We start from the raw sequence: 25670 nt of genomic DNA, 5'->3' as shown, positions 1-25670 counted from the left end.
CTGAAAAGGGGTGAGGTTTTCAGTAAACACTGAAGAAAGCATTAATTCATCATTAAATTCTTCATGCATTCATCATCTACAATGAACAAATCAGATTTTTTTTTTATTTATTTTTTAAACATCAGAACTGAAAGAATGCACACAGGCTAGCACAAAACCCAACTTATCATTTCAAAATGATGGATCAACCCTACTGGAATTTGAATGTGTGAGGAAGTCCAGGACATGCTTTCTTGGGATCCTGAATTTCTTAAGCGTATTCTTCCATTTCTGAAAAAGTTACCTTAGTGGCCCAGAAAAAAAATTTACTTACTTTCTAGAAAACAACAGTTTTCAAAGAATGACTTGCAGCTATGCTGCCATTAGGACTTAGACACGAGATCAAGTTATCACTAACAAATTTTCATGACTGCTGAGCTACATCAACTGCGTGTGCTGTCATCACAGCAAAAATGATGTTATGTGACATGACTTAAATGTCTTATTATGGGCTAATCTAACTCACAACTGCTGCACACTAGGAGGACAAGCATGACAGTAGGGACAAACAATCTTGAGCGGCTTCCACAGCTTTCAAAGCCAGGTACAGTTTCACATATATATAAAAATTCCATTCAGTTTTACCTTCCAATTGTAGCAGGTTTCACAGCTGTGATAATATAAAGTGATCCAGTCGGTAGAACTGGTGATCTTATTACAATTACTCTGATACAAGGAGGCCAGATTTTTTCTTCACCTATAATTACAGAAAAAATAAATATTGTTACTACCAACAAGTTACAATTTTACCCCTATAGTCCATAGCTTTCAAACAACTGATATACATTCAGCCATTATCTAGCTGAATCCTACGCAACTTTCAGAAAAAGAAATATATAAGCACATCTGAGAGAAAACTTTGATGAGAGTACTGTTTCAAAGGCTTTCTGACTGCACACTAAAGTATTAAGAATGTTTTCCTAATTCTGATTATTTACATGTGCACAACTGTTTAGTTACAGCAATAAAATAAACAAACTCACAGAATTTTCTAGCATACTATAAATTTATGGACCATTAGTCATAACTGATTAGTGACTGGCTGAATACAGTTTTACTTTGAGAAAAGGCAGCACCTTTTTGTTCCCCACATCACAAACCTAATGCATATAAAACTTTATATTTGACAATTTCTGTCAAATGTATTTTTACTAATTTTTAACTCTTATTAGCACTATGCACCAATACAAATTAGAAGAAATAATAGATGAGCCTACAGATGCATATGCTCTTTTGCCTCGGTATCTGTTAAGTAATTCTATCCCAACAGCTATATGAATTCTATTCTTGGATATACATTTGCAGAAACAGTCTCCAATGATCTCAGCTAGGAATACACAGGGCAAGATGGGAAGACGCTAGCTCAAAAGGTACTAGGAGGAAAGAAACTGTCTCCAGTTTTTATTACTCCAGCATTATTGCAGAGTTGATTATTAGAAAATAGTAAGAGAAGGAAATTTAATCTGAAAGCCTGATAGTAGCAAGCACATATTGAATGGCATTAATCAATCAGAATCTGAGTAGTTGAGCAAGTAAAGTAATGAAAGTAGAAGAAACAAACTGACTGTTTAACTGTGAGCAGGGCAGAGGTTGAAGTACAGACTCCTATAGGTTATATTTCATTCTGTGATTTGGAATATCCTTTGCATATGCATAGTTCCAATTGATTGCATTAAGCTTTTCAGGTTTGGTTTTTTTTTTTTTCCTTGGGGTTTTTGGGGGTTTGTTTTGTGGGTGTTGTTTTTTTTTTTTTTTTTGTGCAAGAGACCATTCAATTCTTGAGTAGGTCTTAAGGACCTAAGAGAATACTTTCTTTGGTACAAAAGAGCATACAGGTTTCCTCTCTATACCCATTTCTTACATATTGCCACTGGAATACACACAAAATAGGATTTCAAATAGTACCAAGTACTCCACATTCATCCTTTTCACCACAGTGGATTCATCTTACATTGAATTATACATGATTGTTTATGAACAGCGTCAGAAATATTATACATTAATTGAAGAGAGTTAATACACAGAATTACTGTGAGGTCTGTACTAGAATCTCTATTTAGCAATAGACTTTTTTTCTCCTGTCACTATCCTAATCTAAACAAATCTTATTCTACCACCGAGGTTTCTACACAAGCACAGGAAGTTATACCCCTAAACAGCTTTTACAAAAACACCACTACTTACTTCAGACTACTGTGCAAGAGAAGAGAAGGAAACAAATACTGGTAACATATAGCACTTTTTAATTCAAAGTATCTCAAGTTAGATGCTTTTATTTATTTATTTTTAATTATACAAACTGTTTTCTTGTAGTTTGTTCTTAACGGGCTCCTGGAAAAATACAGTAATATCGTACATAAAAGCCACAATACTTCACCTTCGTTTTCTGAGTCTTCTGAATCAGCACTTTCTTCACTTGTTACTTCATCCTCACTGCTGTAGGCTTCACATTCAGAATCTGTAATTTCACCTTCTTCTGGCTCACTTTCTGTGTCTACTGTGTCTATACATGCTGCAGTATGTGGTGTACTTTTGCGTGAATGTGAATTTATATTGCCTGTACAAATTGATTCTTTGGCTGTTAGACTGTTTCGTGTTTTTGTGTCCATTTTAGTCTTCTTTCTTACATTTGGAGACTCCTCTTCTTCAGTAGAACTTACTTGCTCAGTAGTGGAAAAGCAATTCAGACTGTTAGATGATTTCTGCTCTTCTGTGTCCAAATCCTGGAGAGGAGTTATAGAAATCAGACTTGAGGAATGTTACGTTCTTTACAGACTGAGTTATTCTAAAGTCTGCTACCAGCCTGGAATTAAATCCTTCACTAGGACTATTAAGAAATGGTTAAATTTCCAGAAAGTTTTGCACGTGCAGTCAACAGAACATTTCAGTAGAAACATTTTCACATCCTATTAGACATGACTGAGACCATCTTCTATTTGAGAAAGCGTGACTGCGCTCCTCTTCTAACCTTCACTTACTCCTTCCTCTTTTCTCGCACAGAACTTAAGATCCTTGTCCTCACTTTCAAACTTGTACAACACCATCTTGAATATTTTCCAGTTTTGCTTTTATGACACTTACTTCTTTCCCTCTCTTACTCAATTCTTGTAACTTGTTTAAAAGTTCTTTAATTGATCTTCATCATATCTTACTCCTGCTTTTGTCTTCTCATTTTTTTCCACAATGGTCCCAAATATCTGGAATGCCCACCCATGCTTGCCTAACGACCTGCTCTTCATCCTTCCAAAATTGCAACTTTAACAAAGCCTTTCATATCAAGATACTGTAGAGAACTTTTAAGTTTAATTTATGCTATGTGGAACAATTCTACTGAGAATCCATTTTCTACTGCAACAAATTTCTCCACTGCATGCCAGACAAATTAGATCATTGCAGGTTCTTCCATCGCCACTTGATTTCATGAGCAGAAAAAAAAGACCATCAACATTTTTTGAACTGAGAAACCTAAAGTTTCACATCAATTTTGGCAGAGTATCTAGAAAATTTAATTCTCAATCTATTAACCCTGATGACCATCTTAAAAAAAAAAAAAGGAATGAACACAAATGGCTTTAAAAGATAAATAAAAAAATATCTCAGATTTTATTATAAAATTATTTGCCATCTTAGATTCAGAATGAATGTGTTCAATTGCCCTGAACTGTACAAAATATTGCAACACAGCAGTTCAAATAAAAAACATGCTTGACTTTTTTCAGTAAGTTTTCATATAGAGCATTTTACATTTCAAGATACAGGAATTAATGTGAATGTTAACACCATGGAAATTAAAGCACTTTCACTTTTCAAAATTGTAAAAACTCATCAGTGGCACAGCTGTAAGACAAACACAAGAATTCCTCTCAGCCCAGTAGTCAAGCTATTGGATAGGACTTTACAGTGTACTTCTGAAACACTTTCAATAAGACAGCAAATTCTCAGGAATAATGAGCAAATTTTAAAAGACCTCATGCTTTAACTGAAGGACTATTGGTTTGTTTAGGGTTTCTCTACAATGCACTAGTCCTCCTCCCCGAATCCTTTAAGTATTGTAACTAGGAAGGAACAGGATCACAAGGCCACTGCCTATGTTGTTTATTTTAAATAAGAGATGTAATAATCTAACCAAAAGTAAGACTACACAGTTCATACATGTCAGACACATAATTCAATTAGAAGCCTTTTTGGCAAATCTAGTTATAACTTTTACCAGTGATCTTTTCCAGTATATTTATCTTTGTCTATATTTATATTTGGCATGGATATTAGATCGATACCAGTCATACCAAGGTGCTCTGCAATCCTAAATGTATTTCTAACCCGTAATACTGTGAGCTACCAAAGTTTTGCTAATCTAGTCTGAAAACAGAGAAACTAAATGCTCTGCTCAAATCACAACTGAGGCAAAGCAACAGATGACTCTGACACATTGATGCCCAAGTATAATGCTCCAACCACTCAGCTCTTTCTCCACAGTGAATCCAGTGATACTCATTTTTGGCATCACTTCAGATATTCTAAATTAGAAAATAAAAAGGTGTTTCAAAGCCTGCCTACTAAAGAGTAGACTCTTTGTTCTGGGTTGAAAACAGGAATTTTAAAAAACACTCTTATAGACAGATCAAAGATTCTGTACATACATTCTGTCAATATGACCATTAAGCCTGTTCTCAGCAGTTTCTGTATTTTTTCCACTATTACTACAATCAACTCCTAATAAAGCAAATAAACTAAATAGTTCTGTTATTAAGTACCGATATAAACGTAACCTTCATGTACTCCTTCTGCCTAAACTGTAATCTTGCATACAAACAAGTCAAAATGACTCAGTACATATGTGGAAGTGAAAAAACCCCCCCACAAGTCAGTCTGAGAGGTAATGGCCCTATTTACATATTTAATTAGGACAAAGTGCTTACTGAAGTTGTTACAGAAAGCATAGCTATTTGTATTCAAACTAACATGAATAATGTCAGATTTCATTTTCTACCATTCTGGGTCCACTATTTCTCCTATTGAGATCAACTGGAATCAAGTTAGGCGAAACACATATGATAAATTAGCTGAATATCTGCATAATGTAGCTCCTGTTTAAACACTTTAATCAACAAGATGCAGATTCCTTGAACCTTAGCCTTGATGCCACAAACAGCAGTCTGCTTTGTTATGCTGAAATCAAGCATGGAAATTTATTTCTGGCAAAGATTTACAATAACAGACTCCTTTGCAAGTTCAGGACCTTGGAAGCAAAGGGTTTTTTTAGGGGGGTGTGGAGGTGTCCTGGTTTCGGCTGGGATAGAGTTAAATTTCTTCCTAGTGCTGTGTTTTGGATTTAGTATGAGAAGAATGTTGATAACACACTGATGTTTTCAGTTGTTGCTAAGTACCCTGCTAGTCAAGGACTTTTCAGCTTCCCATGCTCTGCCAGGTGCACAAGAAGCTGGGAGGGAGCATAGCCAGGACAGCTAGCCCAACTGGCCAATGGGGTATTCCATACCATATGACATCATGCTCAGTATATAAATAGGAGGCATGGTCCAGGAAGTAGCAATCGCTGCTTGGGTATCGGTCGGCGGGTGGTGAGCAATTGCATTGTGCATCAATCATTTTGTATACTCTACCATTATTATTTTCCCTTCCTTTTCTGTTCTATTAAACTGTCTTTATCTCAATCCACGAATTTTACTTTTTTTTTTCCCCGATTCTCTCCCCCATCCCACTGTGGGGTAGGGGGGAGTGAGCGAGCGGCTGTGTGGTGTTTGGCTGCCTGCCGGGTTAAACCACAACGGGAGGGAAGAAGTTACTAACTTTAAACTTTTAATTAAGCTCCTGGAATGTTCTAGCTATAAATAAGTTTACAAATCCTTGTACAAAATTGTGGATTTAAAAATTGCTTTCATAAAGAATATGAATTTTGAGCCCTTTATGATTTCACGGATCTGTATTAAAATGCACATCTTGATGATGTCTAAACATTAAGCCTGGGGATGCTGAATGTATTTATAAAGCATTTGAGTGGGTCTTTACTTGTGCTGAAAAAATCCTTTTCCATTATATATGATGACTAGTACTAACACAGAACATACATAGCATGTATGAAAGTGTAACTACGCAAACAGCACCAATACCTTGCCTCCATATAGCCACTGCTTAAAAAAAGGAACCCACAGTAAGCAGAATATTCAGTAAATATCATCCTGAATGACCTAACAAACACTAACAATGCACTTCATTTCTCAATGGCAGGATATTTAACTCTTCATCCCAAACTCGTGACACATCACACAAAATATGCAAGGATGTACTCATTATAACCATGTCTGTTACACCATGATACTAGGCACATGCTTTTCTTTGTATGTTACTTTGCCTAATATATCTTAACAGTCAGTAGACCTAAAGTCATATGTTGGATAGGGACTGCCTCTATGTGATTCAGCTTTGAAAAAACTTTGTATCTACTAGGTATCATCACGTGATCTCTGCCTTTTCTCTCACTAAGCATGAGTAAAGTTGAGAGGTGGGATGAATCTGATCCATATTAAACTATTTCTTAACTACAGGGTTGAGTAGGTTCATATTTAGAATAGAATAGAATATTTCTGCACCCCTGACAAAGACAGCCAAAGGCGCAAGTGAAATGGTTCAGGATCAGCATGTTATTTTTATGTATCCCATGAGGAGTGATCTTTCAAGAATTACAAATCATGTTCGTATGACAGAAACTGATGGTTTTGCTTTATAAAGATGGGTCACAAACTACTCATTACAAAGACCTTCTGAAGTGCAGACTGGCCTACTTACAATATACATGAATAAATGTAAAAATACATGTATAATATACATAAATGTATATACATGTATAAATACATAAATGTATAAATACAAAAGTAATTGAAATGTTTTTAATAAAAAAAAATCAAAATATTTTAAGCATTTAACTATACTTTTTGCTTTACTGTGACAGAGCAAGACATTTTCTTTCAAAACTTCTCATTTTTCTGTATTATGCCTGATCGACATGCATGTTCATGCAACTCTTCAGCAACTACAAATTAGAACTTAAAAGTTATTGTGAGCATAACTAGTTTAGTTTTAATAAATGCACTAATTAAACTGTATTGTTTTCTAAATCAATTTACTTTATACAAAACATATGTATAAGCAACTTTTCAGAAATGCGTAGTCTGTTGCTTCTTGGTTTGCTGGAAGGTCAGTAGGTGACTTAATGGAATCATGGGTACTTACCCTAATCTAAAGGGCTGAATGTTAAATCTTTAGCACCAACTCTCTCAATTTGAAATATTAATCTGAAATTTAGTATTTTACTAAAGAAACAAACATTTTCAAACAGTTTAAGATAGCTCTTTCACACAGATGACTAAGCTTTCACTTGCTAGCACCATTTCACAAGTACTCCAGTTACTGTCTTCCACCCTACACAATACTCGAATTTCCAATGCAAAAATCTAATTAAAAGCCATAAAAAGAGTAAAGCTCTTCCTATATCATAAAGAAGCCATTTTATACACTGGCAGATGGTTCTGAAATACAGGAAGTATAAATTTGTCTTATCTAAAGAACGCATAGTTTGTTTAGTCACGACACCCTACATTAATACAGTGATGCTAAACATGCCTTTTTCAAAATATTTTAGAATGCCATCAAAGTTTTCTTCAGATGTTTTACTTATACAGTATTTCAAATATATTTCAAACTTACTTTGTAGATTAACTGATTTTGATCAAATAGCTGCAAAAAATTTATTATTTCCTTTAGGAAAATAGGTATCTAAACATCAACTACTATTTTTCCTTTAATAAAAATATCAAGGTTAATAAAAATATCAAGGTTAAAGGTAAACATCCACAGACTGATGTGTTTGGTGTCTCAACTCTACCTTCACCAGAAGCTGCCAATCCAAAAGAAGAAATCTTCAGATTAGCCATGGTTTCTGTCAACTGATGTACCTAAAGATGGGACGAATATCAGCAAAAAGTAAACTACATGTGATAAAAAAATAAAAATCACTGCTTCAAGAGTTCTATGGGAAATACTACTACAAAAGCCTTGTCTTTCCTACAGAAGTAGCTAGGATGTGTCTATAATGGAAAAGAATATGGCAGAAGTGAATTTTGAGCACCACGTTGAAATATGTAGCAAAATTTAGATGCAGGCTCTGACATATGACTTTTTTTTTCCCCAGAAATTATTTTTACAGTTTATTCTTAAACTACTGTCTAATAAATTTTATTTCAAACAGCCCCAATCCAGCAAGTAGAACTACACGATCACTACTGCACACAGTCTACTCCCCACCCTGTATGGAAACGCTCTGGATCTTGATATTGGCCCAGGGATCACATTATCATTTATGCCACCTTTTGGGGTGGTGGTTTTTTTTTTTGTTGTTGGTTTTGGGTTTGTTTGTTTGTTTGTTTTTGGGGTGGTGGTGGGTTTTTTGTTTGTTTTGGGTTTGTTTTTTTTTTAAACTTTTCCAAATTTACTTATTTAAAGGTTTTTCTCTTGCAGGAGATAATTATGATATTTCTTGCCCCACTTTTTTTGGCCTACCACTACAAGAAGAAATCAGAACTGAACTGATGCCTGAAAGTGCCAAAGTATTCCACCGATCCTCCTTAAGCGAGCTGCACATAGGCTAATACTTCATCCTGGCAAATAAAAATCCTGATCGTCTATTAAAAGCAAGCATGTGGGCAGCATGCTTAGTTTCACAAATCAAAAGAAAACTATTTGTAATATAGAAGTTTGGTGACTGAAAAGAAAGAATCTCTTTAAAGAAAGTTGTTATATAAATCAGGAACATTCCTTAGACGATACTAAGCGCGCAAGTTTCCCTCCATTGTTTTTTTGCAATTAGAAGTACATTCATTTTAGCAGAAGCTCACTAGTATTTTCTTGTTTGGTAATTCAGCTTGTTAGAAATACAATAATATATTAACAGATTAATTTTATTCTTTAGATTCTCAGATTTATATTGCCTTTTGAAGAACACTGCAATATTTGTGGAGAATACACTTGCTATTTGTGTAGTGTTAAGCATCCCAAAGTACTAATTCTAAATAGATACTATATGTAAGATAGTTGAGCACATCAAATTCTTCACAATGGCTACAAACTCAATTGCAACTAAAAAAAAAAAAAAAACCCAGTGACCAGAAACAGAAAATTAACAGATTGGCTCAGTTACGGTCTTTTTTAGATTACAAAAAAAAAAAAAAAAAAAAAAAGAGATTAAATTTGGTTTAAATAGGAGTAAGTCATTTAAAAAATCGCACGCAATTTTTGTAAGAACTGAATAGCTACAACACAGCTATTAAGTTTCCTTATTTCTTGTATTTGACAACTTATAAGTAATACTGAATAGCTATCAATACTTGTTTACATTTAATCCTTTAATTGAAAAAGAAAGAAAACAAGTTTAACGGGTGCCCATATACTTGAGGTCCTATATCTACCGCTCAATATCTTCCCCCGCTTCACATGCATATTCTTATAAATAAGAATAATAATCTTCATCCAGGAATAATAACGTTCGGGGGGGGGTGTGACATATTCCCAGAATTAGACCCTGGTATTGCTTTATTTACCACTGTTAGTGGTCCGCAGACCAGACAAAAAAAAACCCAAACCATTCTCCTACTTGTACTGGCTGTAGAAAAAGAAAGTAGAGTAAAACCTACTTTGGTCAAGAAATTAGATAATGTTTGGAGGCATTTTTCAGGCTAGCAGCACAATTTAATAAGTAACCCATTGGGAAAAGCAATAATGAAATACTAATCTTCAAAATAATTGTAGCAACTTTAATAATTTAATCAGTATTTAGGGATAGTTTTTATTTTAACTTTTTTTTTTTTTGGTCAAGAGTGGAAGAGGGAATAGAAGGAAAAGGAAGAAGGCTGGACATTAGCATGCAGGAAAGCATTTCAATAGACAACACTTCAACTACGAAGTTTACTTAAAACCAGACATTTTTGGTTTTGTTTTAGGATGTATATAATACAATAACTAGCATGAACTAATTAGTACCTTTAACAAAACCAGACAAAACTGGACAACAATAATACTGCCAAGAAATACCATGCATCTGTGAACTGGATTGTGCAGCTAATGAACTTTTTTTTCAGTTTTACAACAGAAAAATCTATAATCTTTTATTCTAATGTAAAATTTTTTTTTAAACTAATGAACGAATTTCTTATATGATAAGAACCACACAACAAAAATAAGGTATTTTAACTCAGCTATGCAAGATCTGACAGTAAGGTGCTTTGTTTTTTTCTAAATCTAACAGTGCATTTACACAAAAGTGCACTGACAAAAAGGCTTTCTATTCTTTTTGAAGTTTAAAGTGGAAAGTAATTGTTTTAAGTTTCACTTTGTATTCTCCCTTCTTTGTTTTAAAACGTCATACTATGACACTACCCTTCTCTTACTGTTCACAGATGCAAAGATCTGTGCATTATAGAATCTGTTTTAAATGTTTTTCCTGTTATCTTGTTGGTTGAACAAATTAATTCACAAATAAAGCAAAGTACTCAGTTCACTATCAATAAAACACATAATAAAAAGTGGATGTTTACCTCCTACCTTGTGACTGTGCAAGCTTCACACAAAAGATTTGTTAACAAGACCATCTACATAAAAAATATTTTATCAATATAAAATAAGTTAAAGACAAGTAGCTATTTGCAGTATAATCAGATGACAGAAGCAGATGGCGATGGGATCACAAAAAGTAGTCAACATTATTTGCTAGCTCAGAGCTATATATGCCACAGAACTTTTACAAATACACTTGTAGATTTAGATCAATATGTAACAGTTCACAACAGAACTAAATTTAAGAGATATATTAATTGCACTATATGATAAAGGCTCATTCCTACAAGTTTTCCATGTTGCTTTCCTGACACATGATGAATAAAATTCAGTATTAACAACGCCTTTTGAGAGTGGCAGAATGCTAATTCAGTAGTTGCACACAGCATGCCCAGAACTTGGATGCTGGTAAACTCCTAGCCTCAACTGCATTAGCTCCCCTCTCTTAAGTCTAAAGGATCGTTATACTTGGTGTTGCTAAGTATCCACCTCAAGTTTTCAAAATGGAATGGTTCACATGATGTTTTCTCAAAGAGTAGAAATTCCCATATTAGCCACAATTTATGCATAAAATCCGTAATCAATCAACTACCCCTATCCATCTAACCTACCTTCACTGGTTCTTAATGTAAACAGTTTCCATTTTTAAATCTTTCAGAAGACCTCACTCCTGATACAAAATTTTTCAACTCTGTATCGATGCTATGTAACTATTAGGTAAGAGTACTTGTACACTAACACAATTATTTCAAATTTCAACCAGTCAGCTTGGCTGAGGCCTATGTAATGAAATTACGCAACAGTTAAAGCAATAGCTTTAAAAAATGCAAACTAGAGGAGCACTGCAAACTAAAGGAATCAATACATTCAATTAAATCTTAAGTAATAAAATAAATTTGCAGAATAGGACCATACGAATTTGATTCAACATCAATAATAGTGTTCATTAAGAAAATGCTTCTTGAGGTTTAATAGAACTTCCAGTGTTTAGGAGCAAGTAACGCTTTTCAAGGCACTCACTATGTACTATACGGTATGCTTTCTTAGCAATCAGAAAAAAACAGAAAGGAAGTTATGTTTTTTATAACTTAAAATACAAGTTAATTACAATGGGCATTTATTAAGATGTACAGCTTATTCACACACTGTGGACAACAAAAATATATTGACCAAATAAAATATCAATAGGAGAGCGTAATATGCAAAGACTTAGAACTTCACAGACATTTCATCAATCCCAAATGATGGTAGAGATACAGTAAAATGTCAATGGAATGAACTTTGGAATACAGAGTCACAGAGAAGGGGTGGTGTGTGTGTGTGAGTTTTCAAAACCTTCCTTCATTTTTAGATTAATCATGTGAATAAAAAAAAAAATAAGATAAACCAAAAAAAAACAAATCAACAAAACCCAAAACCAAGACACTGAGGTAACACTGATTTTCTGATGTAAATCCAGTCCACACAGTAGCCTAAATTCATTCCAGTGTGCTTGCTAATCAGAGAGCTTCACTGACACTCAAATTTAGAGATCTATATAGTTCTATTGTAATAAAAAGAAACTGAAAAAGTGAGGGAATCCAAGTTTAAGGTTTCATCCTTAATCACTCAATGGAAAAGTTATTTTAACACTAACTACATCTTAGCAACCTGCTGTATATAGTTTAAAGATGTTTGAATCGTTCAGAAAATAAGCATACATCCTCTAAATAAAAAACAAACCCTACAACCCATAAGTTGCATCATGAAAAAAAACAGGTATTGCATTTCTTATCTATCAGTTCTAAAGTTACCTTATACTCATTTGCAGTCATCCACTCTGGTTCTCTTCTCTTCTTTTTCCCTTTTTTATCCTTGGTGTGCTGAGTACCAGAGGCCTGATAAGACTGCAGATCCACTCGTGAATGAAACTGGTATCGGCCACTTTCCACATCACAGTAGTAATAAATTCCAGTTGCTGGATCATAATACAGTTGATTTTCCTTTATAAGAAACATAAAGAACAATGTTATCATTACTTCGATAAATACATTGTTCAAAAAACACACCCAGTTAAAGAACCACATACTAAGTTTTAAAAAAAAAATACTCAAATGTACTAAAGAACTGTGGTGGGTTGATGCTGGCTGGCTGCCAGACCCCCACCCAGCTGCTCTCTCACTCCCCCTCCTCAACAGGACAGAGGGAGAAAATAAGATGAAAAGCTTGTAGGTCAAAATAAAGACAGGGAGATCACTTACCAATTACCATCATGGGCAAAGCAGATTCAACTTGGTGAAAATTAATTTAAATCATTACCAGTTGGAAGGTGAGAAACAAAGACAAAAACTAAAACACCTCTCCCTACCCTTTTTCCCAAGCTCAATTTCACTCCTTCATTCTCAACTCCTCTACCTCTCTTCCCCCTGCCTGAGTGGTGCAGGGGGAATGGAGGGGGGTTGCAGTCAGTTCATAACAGTTCCTCTCTGCTGCTCCTTCCTCCTCACACTTTTCCCCTGCCCCAGCATGGGTCCTTCCTATGGGATGCAGTCCTTGAAGAACTGCTCCAGCATGGGTCCTCTCCACGGGCTGCAGTCCTTCGGGCTAAATCTGCTCTGGCGCGGGTCCTCCATGGGCCACAGCTCCTGCCAGGAGAACCTGCTCCAGCGTGGGCTCTCCACAGGCCACAGCTACTTAATGAGCTGTTCTGGTGTGGGGTCTGCTCCAGTGCATCTGCTCTGGTGTGGGACCCTCCACAGACTGCAGAGTGGATATCTGCTCCAGCATGGTCCTCTTCCTCACACTGTGGGGAATTGCCTGCTCTGGTGCTTGGAGCACCTCCTCCCCGTCCTTCTTTGACCCTGGTGTTCACAGGGTTGTTTCTCACACTCCCTCCCACCACACACACTCCGCTGTGCAGCATTTTGCCCCTTCTTAAACATGCTTTCAGAGAGGCGCAACCAGCTTCTCTGATGGGCTCAGCTGTGTACTGCAGTGGAGCTGGCAGGAACCGGCTATGTCTAGGCAGCCTCTGACCTCTTTTCACAGAGGCCACCCCTGCAGCCCCCTGCCCCACTACTAAAACCTTACCATGTAAACGCAATACAAGAACATTTCCTGTAATTCAGAACGCTTACTGAACAAGAAAATATACTTTATTCTTTTGTGTAATTGTATCATAAACTGTAATCTATAGCCCTAAACAAACATTTACATATCTAACTATATCCACAAACTATTTCAAAAGCAATGGTATCATTTAAGACTTCAAAGATTAAGCCCAGAAGCATCCCTGAAAACAAAACAGGAAGTTTTGTGCACCACATGCACTTTTTTTTTTAAAATTGAGTTGAATATAATGCTGCAAACAAAACCTCTGTTTTCAGCACAGTAGTTCCACTGGGATTTGTGACAGTCTCTCTCTCTCTCTCTGTATGTACGTATACACACACCTCATAGGACAAAAAGAACCCCACCAACAGATCTCTTATGAAAAACATATAGCAGAAATTAACCATTATGGAATTTTGATCCACTGTCTGACATCTTTTTTTAAAGAAGCATTTTCTTTCCTGTTGTCCTGGTTTCGGCTGGGATAGAGTTAAAATTTCTTCCTAGTGCTGTGTTTTGGATTTAGTATGAGAAGAATGTTGATAACACACTGATGTTTTCAGTTGTTGCTAAGTACCTTGTCAAGGACAACTATCCTCTGCTAGACTGGGAGGGAGCACAGCCAGGACAGCTGGCCCAGCTGGCCAACGGGGTATTCCATACCATGTGACGTCATGCTCAGTATATGAATGGTAGGCGTGATCCAGGAAGTAGAAATCGTTACTTGGTTATCGGTCAGCGCAGGTGGTGAGCAATTGCATTGTGCATCACTCATTTTGTATATTCTATCATTATTATTATTATTTTCCCTTTTTTTCTGTTCTATTAAACTGTCTTTATCTCAACCCACGAGTTTTTCTCACTCTTACCCTTCCAATTCTCTCCCCGCCCCACCAGGGGGAGGGAGTGAGCAAGCAGCTGCGTGGGGTTTGGCTGCCTGCCAGGTTAAACCACGACAGTCCTTTTTGGCGCCCAACGTGGGGCACGAAAGGTTCAGATAACGACAGATCTGACCAAAGCGTGTTAAGGCAAAATTGGTTACAAGCATTCATTATATTGATTGGTCACAAAGTTGATTTATTGGCTGTCAAAGTTGCGGGGCTGGCTCTCAATGTTGAGCTATGTAATACCTTGCTTGCAGTATATGTTCCCTGTTGTGCTGTTTATCGCTATTCAGAATCGGGCCAAGTTTATCATTTTGTGGCTATTTTATGATGTGATAAAATCACTGGTTGTAAGTCTAATCTGATATCTGTATTCAGCACTGCCGTCACCTCTATACCTCGGGAACCACCTCTTAGAAACTATTAGTAATTACACTCTTTTCTCCTCGGAGAATGAATTTAAGGGGGAGACAGAATGGGACACTGAGTCAGAAACTCCTTTTTCTTCTATCCTCTTCATGGAGACATCCACAATATTCCCTGAGAATTCTGAATATCCTTGGGATGTTCAAACAAGCATGTTCATATTGCTATGTCTCCTGAATGTGGTTCAGGTCTTGTTTAGGGTTAAAAAACTATTCAGGAATACTGTCCAGAGATCAACCCCGGCAACAGTCACTGCAGTTACTCCAACCCCTGCGACAGGCACTGCAGCTACCCAAGCCCCAGCAACAGGTACTATAGCTGAACCAGAGGACCAACCCTTGCTGGAATCCGTCGCCCCTCTACAGAAGAGGAAATCTTGGAAGCGAAAGTCAGGTCGTTTAGAATGATGGAAAAGCAGGGCCATCATGAGGAGGGGAGGAGGAAGAGGAAGAACTCATAAACGAGACGGAAACCACCCGATCCCTATCCCTGGGTGAGTTGCGAGATATGCGGAAAGATTTCAGCCGTCATCCAGGCGAGCATATTGTTACCTGGCTGCTCCGATGCTGGGATAATGGGGCCAGTAGCCTGGAATTAGAGGGGAAGGAAGCCAAACAGCTGGGATCCCTTGCTAGGGAAGGGGGCACTGACAAAACAATTGGAAAAGGGACACAGGTCCTCAGCCTCTGGAGGCGACTGCTGTCAGGCATGAAGGAAAGGTATCCCTTCAAGGAAAATTTTATATATCGCCCAGGCAAATGGACCACTATGGAGAGAGGTATCCAGTACCTGAGAGAATTCGGAGTGATGGAGATGGTTTATAGTGACCTGGACAATGACCAAACGCCCAAAGATCCAGATGAAGTCCAGTGCACGCGACCCATGTGGCGGAAGTTGGTACGGAGCACACCAGGGTCGTATGCCAGTTCATTGGCAGTACTGTGCTGGAAAGAGGAAGAAGCACCAACGGTGGATGACGTGGTTAGCAGACTCCAGGAATACGAAGAAACTGTCTCCTCCTCCCTTGTCTCGGCTGTGGAGAAACTGTCCCGGGAGGTCCAGCAACTCAAAGAGGATATGTCCTATTCCCCACCTGTACAGACCAGTATCTCAGCCATTAGGAGTCAGCGTTCTTCTGCTCAAGAGAGAGGATATAGAAGGTACACACCACGGGGCACCCTGTGGTTTTACCTGCGTGACCATGGAAAGGACATGAGGCAGTGGGATGGAAAACCTACCTTGACCCTAGAGGCACGTGTGCGTGAGTTGCAAGGAAAAACAATCACACAAGGGGGTTCTCCCAGGAAAAATGCTGCTCCAGTTTTCAGGAAAACCCTGTCTCACGACGGTCCAGTTTCCAGTGAACAGTTCCCCAGACAGAGTAGAAGGGCTGATCTTACTTTGGATTGTAATTGTGATGAAGAAATTCTTGACTCGCGTTTGCAAGAAGTGAGAGATGGATACTATGACCAGAACTAGAGGGGCCCTGCCTCCAGCCAGGTGGAGGAAAGGGACAACCGGGTTTACTGGACTGTGTGGATTCGATGGCCTGGCACATCAGAGCCACAGGAGTAGAAGGCTCTCGTAGACACCGGTGCACAGTGTACCCTGATGCCATCAAGCTATGAAGGGGCAGAACCCATCTGTATTTCTGGAGTGACAGGGGGATCCCAAGAGTTAACTGTATTGGAGGCCGAAGTGAGCCTAACTGGGAAGGAGTGGCAGAAGCACCCCATTGTGACTGGCCCAGAGGCTCTGTGCATCCTTGGCATAGACTGCCTGAGGAGAGTATTTCAAGGACCCAAAAAGGTACCGGTGGGCTTTTCGTATAGCTGCCCTGGAGACGGAGGAAATTAAACAGCTGTCCACCTTGCCCGGTCTCTCGGAGGACCCTTCTGTTGTGGGGTTGCTGAGGGTCGAAGAACAGCAGGTACCAATCGCCACCACAACAGTGCACCGGCGGCAATACCGCACCAACCGAGACTCCCTGCTTCCCATCCATAAGCTGATTTGTCGACTGGAGAGCCAAGGAGTGATCAGCAAGACTCGCTCACCCTTTAACAGTCCCATATGGCCAGTGCGAAAGTCCAATGGAGAGTGGAGACTAACAGTAGACTACCGTGGCCTGAACGAAGTCACGCCGCCACTGAGTGCTGCCGTGCTGGACATGCAAGAACTCCAATACGAACTGGAGTCAAAGGCAGCCAAGTGGTACGCCACAAATGATATAGCTAATGCATTCTTCTCAATCCCTTTGGCGGCAGAGTGCAGGCCACAGTTTGCTTTCACTTGGAGGGGCGTCCAGTACACCTGGAACCGACTGCCCCAGGGGTGGAAACACAGCCCTACCATTTGCCATGGACTGATCCACACCGCACTGGAACAGGGTGAGGCTCCAGAACACCTGCAATACATTGATGACATCATAGTATGGGGCAACACAGCAGAAGAAGTTTTTGAGAAAGGGGAGAGAATAGTCCAAATCCTTCTGAAGGCCGGCTTTGCCATAAAACAAAATAAGGTCAAGGGACCTGCACATGAGATCCAGTTTTTAGGAATAAAATGGCAAGATGGACGCCACCAGATCCCAATGGATGTGATCAACAAAATAACAGCCATGTCCCCATCAACTAGCAAAAAGGGAAACACAAGCCTTCTTGGGCACTGTGGGCCTTTGGAGAATGCAGTCAGATCGTAAGCCCCCTCTATCAAGTGACCAGGAAGAAGAATGACTTCAAATGGGGCCCCGAGCAACAACAAGCGTTTTAACAAATTAAACAGGAGATAGTTCATGCAGTAGCCCTTGGGCCAGTCCGGGCAGGACAAGATGTGAAGAATGTGCTTTACACCACAGCCGGGGAGAATGGCCCTACCTGGAGCCTCTGGCAGAAAGCACCAGGGGAGACTCGAGGTCGACCCTTAGGGTTCTGGAGTCGGGGATACAGAGGATCCGAGGCCCGCTACACTCCAACTGAGAAAGAGATATTGGCAGCATATGAAGGGGTTCGAGCTGCTTTGGAAGTGGTTGGTACTGAAGCACAGCTCCTCCTGGCACCCCGACTGCCGGTGCTGGGCTGGATGTTCAAAGGGAGGGTCCCCTCTACACATCATGCAACCGATGCTACGTGGAGTAAGTGGGTCGCACTGATCACACAACGGGCCCGAATAGGAAACCCCAGTCGCCCAGGAATCTTGGAGGTGATCACGAACTGGCCAGAAGGCAAAGATTTTGGAATATCCCCAGAGGAGGAGGGGACGCGTGCTGAAGAGGCCCCACTGTATAACAAACTACCAGAAAAAGAGAAGCAATATGCCCTGTTCACTGATGGGTCCTGTCGCCTTGTGGGAAAGCATCGGAGGTGGAAAGCTGCTGTATGGAGTCCTATATGACAATTCGCAGAAACTGCTGAAGAAGGTGAATCGAGCCAGTTTGCAGAGGTGGAAGCCATCCAGCTGGCAGAGAACAAGAAAAATGGCCAATACTTTATCTCTATACTGACTCATGGATGGTGGCAAATGCCCTGTGGGGGTGGTTGCAGCAGTGGAAGCAGAACAACTGGCAGCACAGAGGTAAACCCATCTGGGCTGCCGCATTGTGGCAAGATATTGCTGCCCGGGTAGAGAACCTGGCTGTAAAAGTACGTCACGTAGATGCCCACGTACCCAAGAGTCGGGCCACTGAAGAACACCAAAACAACCAGCAGGTGGACCAGGCTGCTAAGATTGAAGTGGCTCAGGTGGATCCGGACTGGCAACATAAGGGTGAATTATTTATAGCTCGGTGGACCCATGACGCCTCAGGCCATCAAGGAAGAGATGCAACATATAGATGGGCTCGTGATCGAGGGGTGGACTTGACCATGGACGCTATTGCACAGGTTATCCATGAATGTGAAATGTGCGCTGCAATCAAGCAAGCCAAGTGAGTAAAGCCTCTTTGGTATGGGGGACGATGGCTGAAATATAAATATGGGGAGGCCTGGCAGACTGATTATATCACACTCCCACAAACCCGACAAGGCAAGCGTCATGTGCTCACCACGGTGGAAGCAACCACCGGATGCCGAGAAACATACCCTGTGCCCCATGCCACAACCAGGAACACCATCCTGGGCTTTGAAAAGCAAGTCCTATGGCGACATGGCACCCCAGAAAGAACTGAGTCAGACAACGGGACTCATTTCCAAAACACCCTCATAGACCCCTGGGCCAAAGAGCACGGCATTGAGTGGGTCTATCACATCCCCTACCATGCACCAGCCTCCGGGAAAATCGAACAATACAATGGATTGCTAAAGACTACATTGAGAGCAATGGGTGGTGGGACATTCAAGCATTGGGATACACGTTTAGCAAAAGCCACCTGGTTAGTCAATACCAGGGGATCTGTCACTCGAGCTGGCCCTGCCCAATCAAAACCTTTACGTACTGTAGAGGGGGATAAAGTCCCTGTCGTGCACATAAGAAATATGCTGGGGAAGACAGTCTGGGTTACTCCTGCCTCTGGCAAGGGAAAACCCATCCGTGGGATTGCTTTTGCTCAAGGAACTGGGTGCACTTGGTGGGTAATGCAAAAGGATGGGCAAGTCCGTTGTGTACCTCAAGGGGATTTGATTTTGGGTGAAAATAGCCAATGAACTGAATTGTATGATGTTAATTGTTATATGATATGGTAATATCATCATTATTTCTATGGTTGCTATAGCAGTAAAATCACCCAGATTAATGAAGAACGAACTACCTCCGATGAAACCGAGCAAAGTGCAACGATGATAGAACCAGACAAGCGCAGCAATACTGAAATGAGAACTGGCTTCAGGATGCAACAGTCCAACACCACACACCATCTCTCCTGCCCTGAAAGACTGTTATGACAGATGGAGCCCAAAGTCGTGGACTAAATTAACTCAATGGACATTTTAGAGGGATAGTCCATAGACTAAGGGAATGATATCTGTGTTTGTGTATATATATGTATATATATGTAAAGACAAGAAAGGTGGTGGTGATTAATTGGAATGTATTGAAAAATGTGAGACTTAGGCATGACATAAATGGTATAGAATAAGGGGTGGATACTGTCCTGGTTTCGGCTGGGATAGGGTTAAATTTTTTCCTAGTGCTGTGTTTTGGATTTAGTATGAAGAGAATGTTGATAACACACTGATGTTTTCAGTTGTTGCTAAGTGCCCTCCTAGTCCAAGGACAGCTCCCATGCCTACTGACTGAGCTAGGTACACAAGATGGGAGGGAACATAATCAGGACAGCCAGCCCAGCTGGCTAATGGGGTATTCCATACCATGTGACGTCATACTCAGTATATGAATGGTAGGCGTGATCCAGGAAGTACCGATCGCTACTTGGTTATCGGTCAGCGTGGGTGGTGAGCAATTGCATTGTGCATCACTCACATCACTCATTTTGTATATTTTATCATTATCATTATTATTTTCCCTTTTCTGTTCTATTAAACTGTCTTTATCTCAACCCACAAGTTTTTCTCACTCCTACCCTTCCGATTCTCTCCCTGCCCCACCGGGGGGGTGGGAGTGAGCGAGCAGCTGCATGGTATTTGGCTACGACACCTGTAACATCAAACTAGTTGGTAGCAGTACTCATCTAAATTACCTATTTCTTTTATTTTCTCTCAACACACTTTTCACTGTGGAGAAGCCACTGACTTAGGTTCAGCAATCTGTTTTGTTCCGAACAACTCATCTTTTACCTTAAGCTTTTAAGTTTGAAAGAGTTACAGAGCAGCTTTAGAGTATAAAATTTCTATAATGCCAAGCAAGTTAAAGATCCAGGAGATACCAAAAAGAACTGTATGAAAATCTAAATTTATTTCTCAGCCTGATATTTTTAGTTTGACTGAAATAATTCAATATCTAATTAACAAACTTCCATTACTATTAGTCTTCATTAAGCTGCTTTTCAAATCAAAGTCAGCTTGGATCTTAGTTCTCTGCTCACATCAACTTTTACTACTTAAACTTTTGCAATAGAAAAAAAATGCCAAGTGTTTTGAAAATTATGCTTACCGAATTATAGTAGAATCCAGTGCTATGGTCATAATACAATCCTGTATTTTCATCGTAAATAAATCCAGTTTGTGAAACAGCAGCTTCTGCAGCAGCTCTCAAGCTCTCTGCCAAAGAACCCTCTGGTACTGAAGTATCTTCTGCTTCCTGAGACAAGAAAGTAAGAAATTAAATTTTCTTCTAAAAAGAACCTCCTTCGTTCTTTGGCATTTTACAATGCCCTATTTTAAATAAAACAAATTAGTTCTCTATGGACTTGGATTATTTCAAGAACTATTAGACAAGGCAGCAAAAATCTAGCTGTAATTTACTGATAAACTCCCACTGATTTCAGCAGGACCAAGATTTCATCCTGTGCCTTTCATTTTCCCCAACCTTTATTCAAAAGTGGCTCACATCAAAAATACACAGTTAATGTCTTTCAGTACATTCCTAAAATAGATTTCTGCTCTCCATTCCACTTCAGTTGCTAGATGCTAAGGCACAAAACCAGTTAAGCGTGTGAGATGATCTAAGAGAAGGCTGGATAGCAGGGAAAAAAAAAAAACCACAACAAAATAAACAAATAAAAAAACCCCAACAACTTTCTTCTCCTTATATGTTATATCAATGGAGGGGAAAGAAGGAGGGAAAAAAAAAATATACATGACCATATTAAACATTCCGTTGATAAAAAAATGCCATGCTTTCAGTGCTTCCAGCCTATGTTGGACATAAGTTTTAGAATGTGCATGCTTTTGTTTTTAAAAAACAAACAAACAAACAAACAACAAAACTAGGACTATGTTACACTCAGAACATACTACAAAAAGAACTAGTTTCAAAGCACAAGGATGTTTGTCTGCTATCGTCAGCACCAGACCATCACAAAAAATCGTTTCATACAATGACATCAAGACCAAAAGCACATCTTTTAAATGAAATGAAATAGTAACAGATTATTGACTTCAAAATTGGTAAAACCCCAAACAGTTCTATAACCTGTGAATTCTGGATGAAATTTTCCTCTTCTACACCTTCAGTGCTATCCATCCTTAAAGGAATATTAGCACCTGTCTGCAATTCCTCTGTGGAATTATGCTCAGTGCCTTCAGTCCCATGATTGTGCTGCACTGGTAGTTCAGATGCACAATCTTGATTATCAGTGTGATTGTAATAATTTTCATAATAGTAATAATCTGCAGGGGAAAAAAAAGTTGAAGTTGCATAAATTAGCCAAACAATATTTTACACAATGCAGTTTAAGGATCCTAAATCTTAAACTGGAAATTTATACATAGAAGTAGTCTAACAAGAATCAATTATTAGGTAGTGCCTCCACTTTGAATTTATTCTACTCCTACTGAACAAATTATGTCTTGTTTTAATGTACTTGAAAAATTGGTAAAACATGCATGTGTGTAATATATGAGATTACTATGTATCAGATTACTATGGCATGAATTCTGCTACAGTCCATGCTACATTTTATTCTGTTCTAAAAGGAATGGCTTGAAATATAGGAAATGGTCCAAAAGACAATGTCAGGTTACTGAGTTTAATGCAGCTAAGGATACGGACTTGAAATGTATTTTATATTAAAAAAGATTCAGAATGAAATACCAGTTAACATCACTGTTCTAGATGCCTGTTTAAGCAATCACCACGCTCTCTACCTGCTTGTGACCATGCAGCATAGTCCTCTGTCTGTACTTCTACACTAGACTTATCTTTCTCCTTCCTATTATGGATTTCCTTAGTGAGCTCTTCAACCTGAAAGAAAAACAGCACGTTACAGAACACAAAGCTGCATTTTAGCAGTCTATGTCAGAAAAGAATACCATCCTATTTTACATTCTATAATTCAGACAAAACATAATTGCATTGTAACTATTTGTGCCAGTTTTGGCTGGGATAGAGTTAATTTTCTTCATAGAAGCTAGTATGAGGCTATGTTTTGGATTCGTGCTGAAAACAGTGTTGATAGTACAGGGATGTTTTCGTTATTGCTGAGCAGTGCTTACACAGAGTTGTCCTGGTTGGCAGGCAGCCAAACACCACACAGCCGCTCGCTCACTGCCCCCGCCACCAGTGGGACGGGGAGAGAATCGGAAAGGTAAGAGTAAGAAAAACTCGTGGGTTGAGATAAAGACAGTTTAATAGAACAGAAAAGGAAGGGAAAATAATAATAATAAAAACAATAATAATAATAACGATAGAATATACAAAATGAGTGAGGCACAATGCAATTGCTCACCACCCGCGCTGACCGATAACCAAGTAGTGATCGCTACTTCCTGGATCATGCCTACCATTCATATACTGAGCATGACGTCACATGGTTTGGAATACCCCGTTGGCCAGCTGGGCCAGCTGTCCTGGCTATGCTCCCTCCCAGCCTCTCGTGCGTTTGGTAGAGCATGGAAGCTGTCCTTGACTAGCAGGGTACTTAGCAACAACTGAACACATCAGTGTGTTATCAACATTCTTCTCATACTAAATCCAAAACACAGCACTAGGAAGAAATTGAACTCTATCCCAGCCGAAACCAGAACAAGAATCAAGGCCTTTTCTGCTTCTCACACCACCCCACCAGTGAGTAGGCTGGGGGTGCACAAGAAGTTGGGAGGGGACACAGCCGGGACAGCTGACCCCAACTGACCAAAGGGATATTTCCTACAATATGACATCATGCTCAGCATATAAGGCTGGGGGAAGAAGGAGGAAGGGGGGGACGTTCAGAGTGATGATGTTTTGTCTTCCCAAGTAACCATTACGCGTGATGGAGCCCTGCTTTCCTGGAGATGACTGAACACCTGCCTGCTGATGGGAAGTAGGGAATGAATTCCTTGTTTTGCTTTGCTTGCGTGTGTGGCTTTTGCTTTACCTATTAAACTGTCTTTATCTCAACCCACGAGTTTTCTCACTTTTACCCTTCTGCTTCTCTCCCCCATCCCACCGTGGGGGAGTGAGCAAGCAGCTGTGTGGTGCTTAGTTGCTGGCTGGGGTTAAACCACGACACTATTTCAATCGATCTTTATTTTGCAGGAGACAATTTTCTACGTGAATGGTTGTCATAATGAAAAACATAATTTCTGCTCATGAAGGGTATAACAATAAAGGCAAGCACTTGGGAGGAAAAAGAAAAACTTAACCAAGGTTATTTTTAAAATACCCAACCTGAAAAGTTGAATTTCAAACAATAACCACTGTTCCGTGGTGACAAACTGTGGCATTTACAAAACTTCCCTATTTTGCCATAAGCATCTGTGGGACAGTTCTTCTACTCTTCCTTTACCTCACTTCTTTTATTAAGCTTCTTTCCTTCTGCTAAACGTCATTTTTCCTTATGACTGCGAAAGCAACTTTGTGGCTGAGAAGACGTTATCATTCTCCCCACCACCACCTGTCGAGCCAAGCTGCTAGAACCAAACGTTAAACGTTAACTCCGGAAAGCAAACTAGAACCAGCAGCAGTAGCACTTTCTCCGGTCCCTGAAGTCCCGCAGGCCAGGAGAGCCTGGCGGGCTCCGGGAGGCACGGGATCCACGAGCTCAGCCCAGGGTGGAGGGGGCACAGCGGGGGGGACTCGGCAAGCTCTAGGTGGGAGGGGCCGAGGGGTACCCGATCGGGGGGCGACGACACCGCGGATGCCTGACAAGGCTGGGGCCGGGTGCCGCCCGGCCCGGAGAAGAGAAAGGGGCGGGGGAGCCGGCTCCCGCGTCGAGGACTTACCTGTTTCCTCAGCGCCTGGCTGCTCTCCCGCGCCTCGCGATAGCGGCGCTCGGTGCGGCGCAGCCGGCGCTGCGCCCGCTCCAGCTGCCCGCGGGAGGCACCCAGGTCCGCCTCCAGCGCCGCCACCCGCTCCCGCAGAGCCCGCTGCTCGCCGCCAGGCGGGGAGGCCATGCCCGCCCGCTCCTCAGCGCCCGCTCGCCGGTCGTCACCCGGCACATGGGACAAAGCGGCGGCTGCGGCCCCGCCCGCCGGCCCCAGTCATAGCGCCCCGGCCGTGCGCGAGGGCAGCAACAGCAGCGACGCGGTTGCGCACCTCGCGCACAGGAACTTCACCCAGGGGCACCGCTGCGGGAAAAGCTTCCCCGCGGCACGCGACGGCCTACCCGCGGGGCGGGAACGCGGCGCAACCCGGAAGGGACCGGAAGGAGCAGGAAGTGACAACCATGGGGGGGGTGTGCGCATGCACCTGGCCCTAGCTTGCAGTTGCCAGGCGACGCGCTGGGGCGGGTCAGGGCCCACGTCCGATAAAACCAGCTGTGGGCGAAAAACTCTTGAAGAGTCGTAAATTGTTAGTTGGGGTGTGGGTTGTGGTAGAGAAGCAGAGTTGGAGAGAAGCTGGGGGATGCCTGGAAACTGCTAAAGAGAACCAGGGTGTTAAGCTCAGGGCCTGTACAGGGCAGTCTCGGGGCTGGAAGTGCTTGAAACCTGTTTATGGCCTCAACCTAGCGTCTGCACTTGGTACTGCCAGGGAGAGCTTCTTGCTGTTGGGCTACTAAAAGGTTTTACCTGTGTCGTGATTTAACCCCAGCCAGCAAATAAACCCCACGCAGCCGCTCGCTCACCCCCACGCGGT

General features: G+C 40.6%; 1 protein-coding gene across 2 annotated transcripts in view; it reads right to left on the bottom strand.

The window, feature by feature from the left end:
* Positions 1-25215, bottom strand: part of LOC142074699 (angiogenic factor with G patch and FHA domains 1-like) — a 41186-nt gene extending 15971 nt beyond the window's left edge. For both annotated transcript variants that reach the window (XM_075135495.1, XM_075135496.1), the window contains exons 1-7: positions 24818-25215; positions 22760-22856; positions 22086-22282; positions 21105-21251; positions 12456-12644; positions 2417-2762; positions 625-736 (exon numbers count right to left, since the gene is read on the bottom strand). In XM_075135495.1, the coding sequence (XP_074991596.1) occupies positions 625-736; positions 2417-2762; positions 12456-12644; positions 21105-21251; positions 22086-22282; positions 22760-22856; positions 24818-24988 (1259 nt within the window). In that variant the 5' untranslated portion in view covers positions 24989-25215. The remainder of the gene's footprint in view (positions 1-624; positions 737-2416; positions 2763-12455; positions 12645-21104; positions 21252-22085; positions 22283-22759; positions 22857-24817) is intronic.
* Positions 25216-25670: the final 455 nt, after the last annotated feature.

Source organism: Calonectris borealis, chromosome W, assembly GCF_964195595.1.
Source record: "Calonectris borealis chromosome W, bCalBor7.hap1.2, whole genome shotgun sequence".
Taxonomy (NCBI): domain Eukaryota; kingdom Metazoa; phylum Chordata; class Aves; order Procellariiformes; family Procellariidae; genus Calonectris; species Calonectris borealis.
The sequence above is the reverse complement of the archived record's forward strand: the minus strand, read 5'-3'. Positions and strand labels throughout refer to the sequence as shown.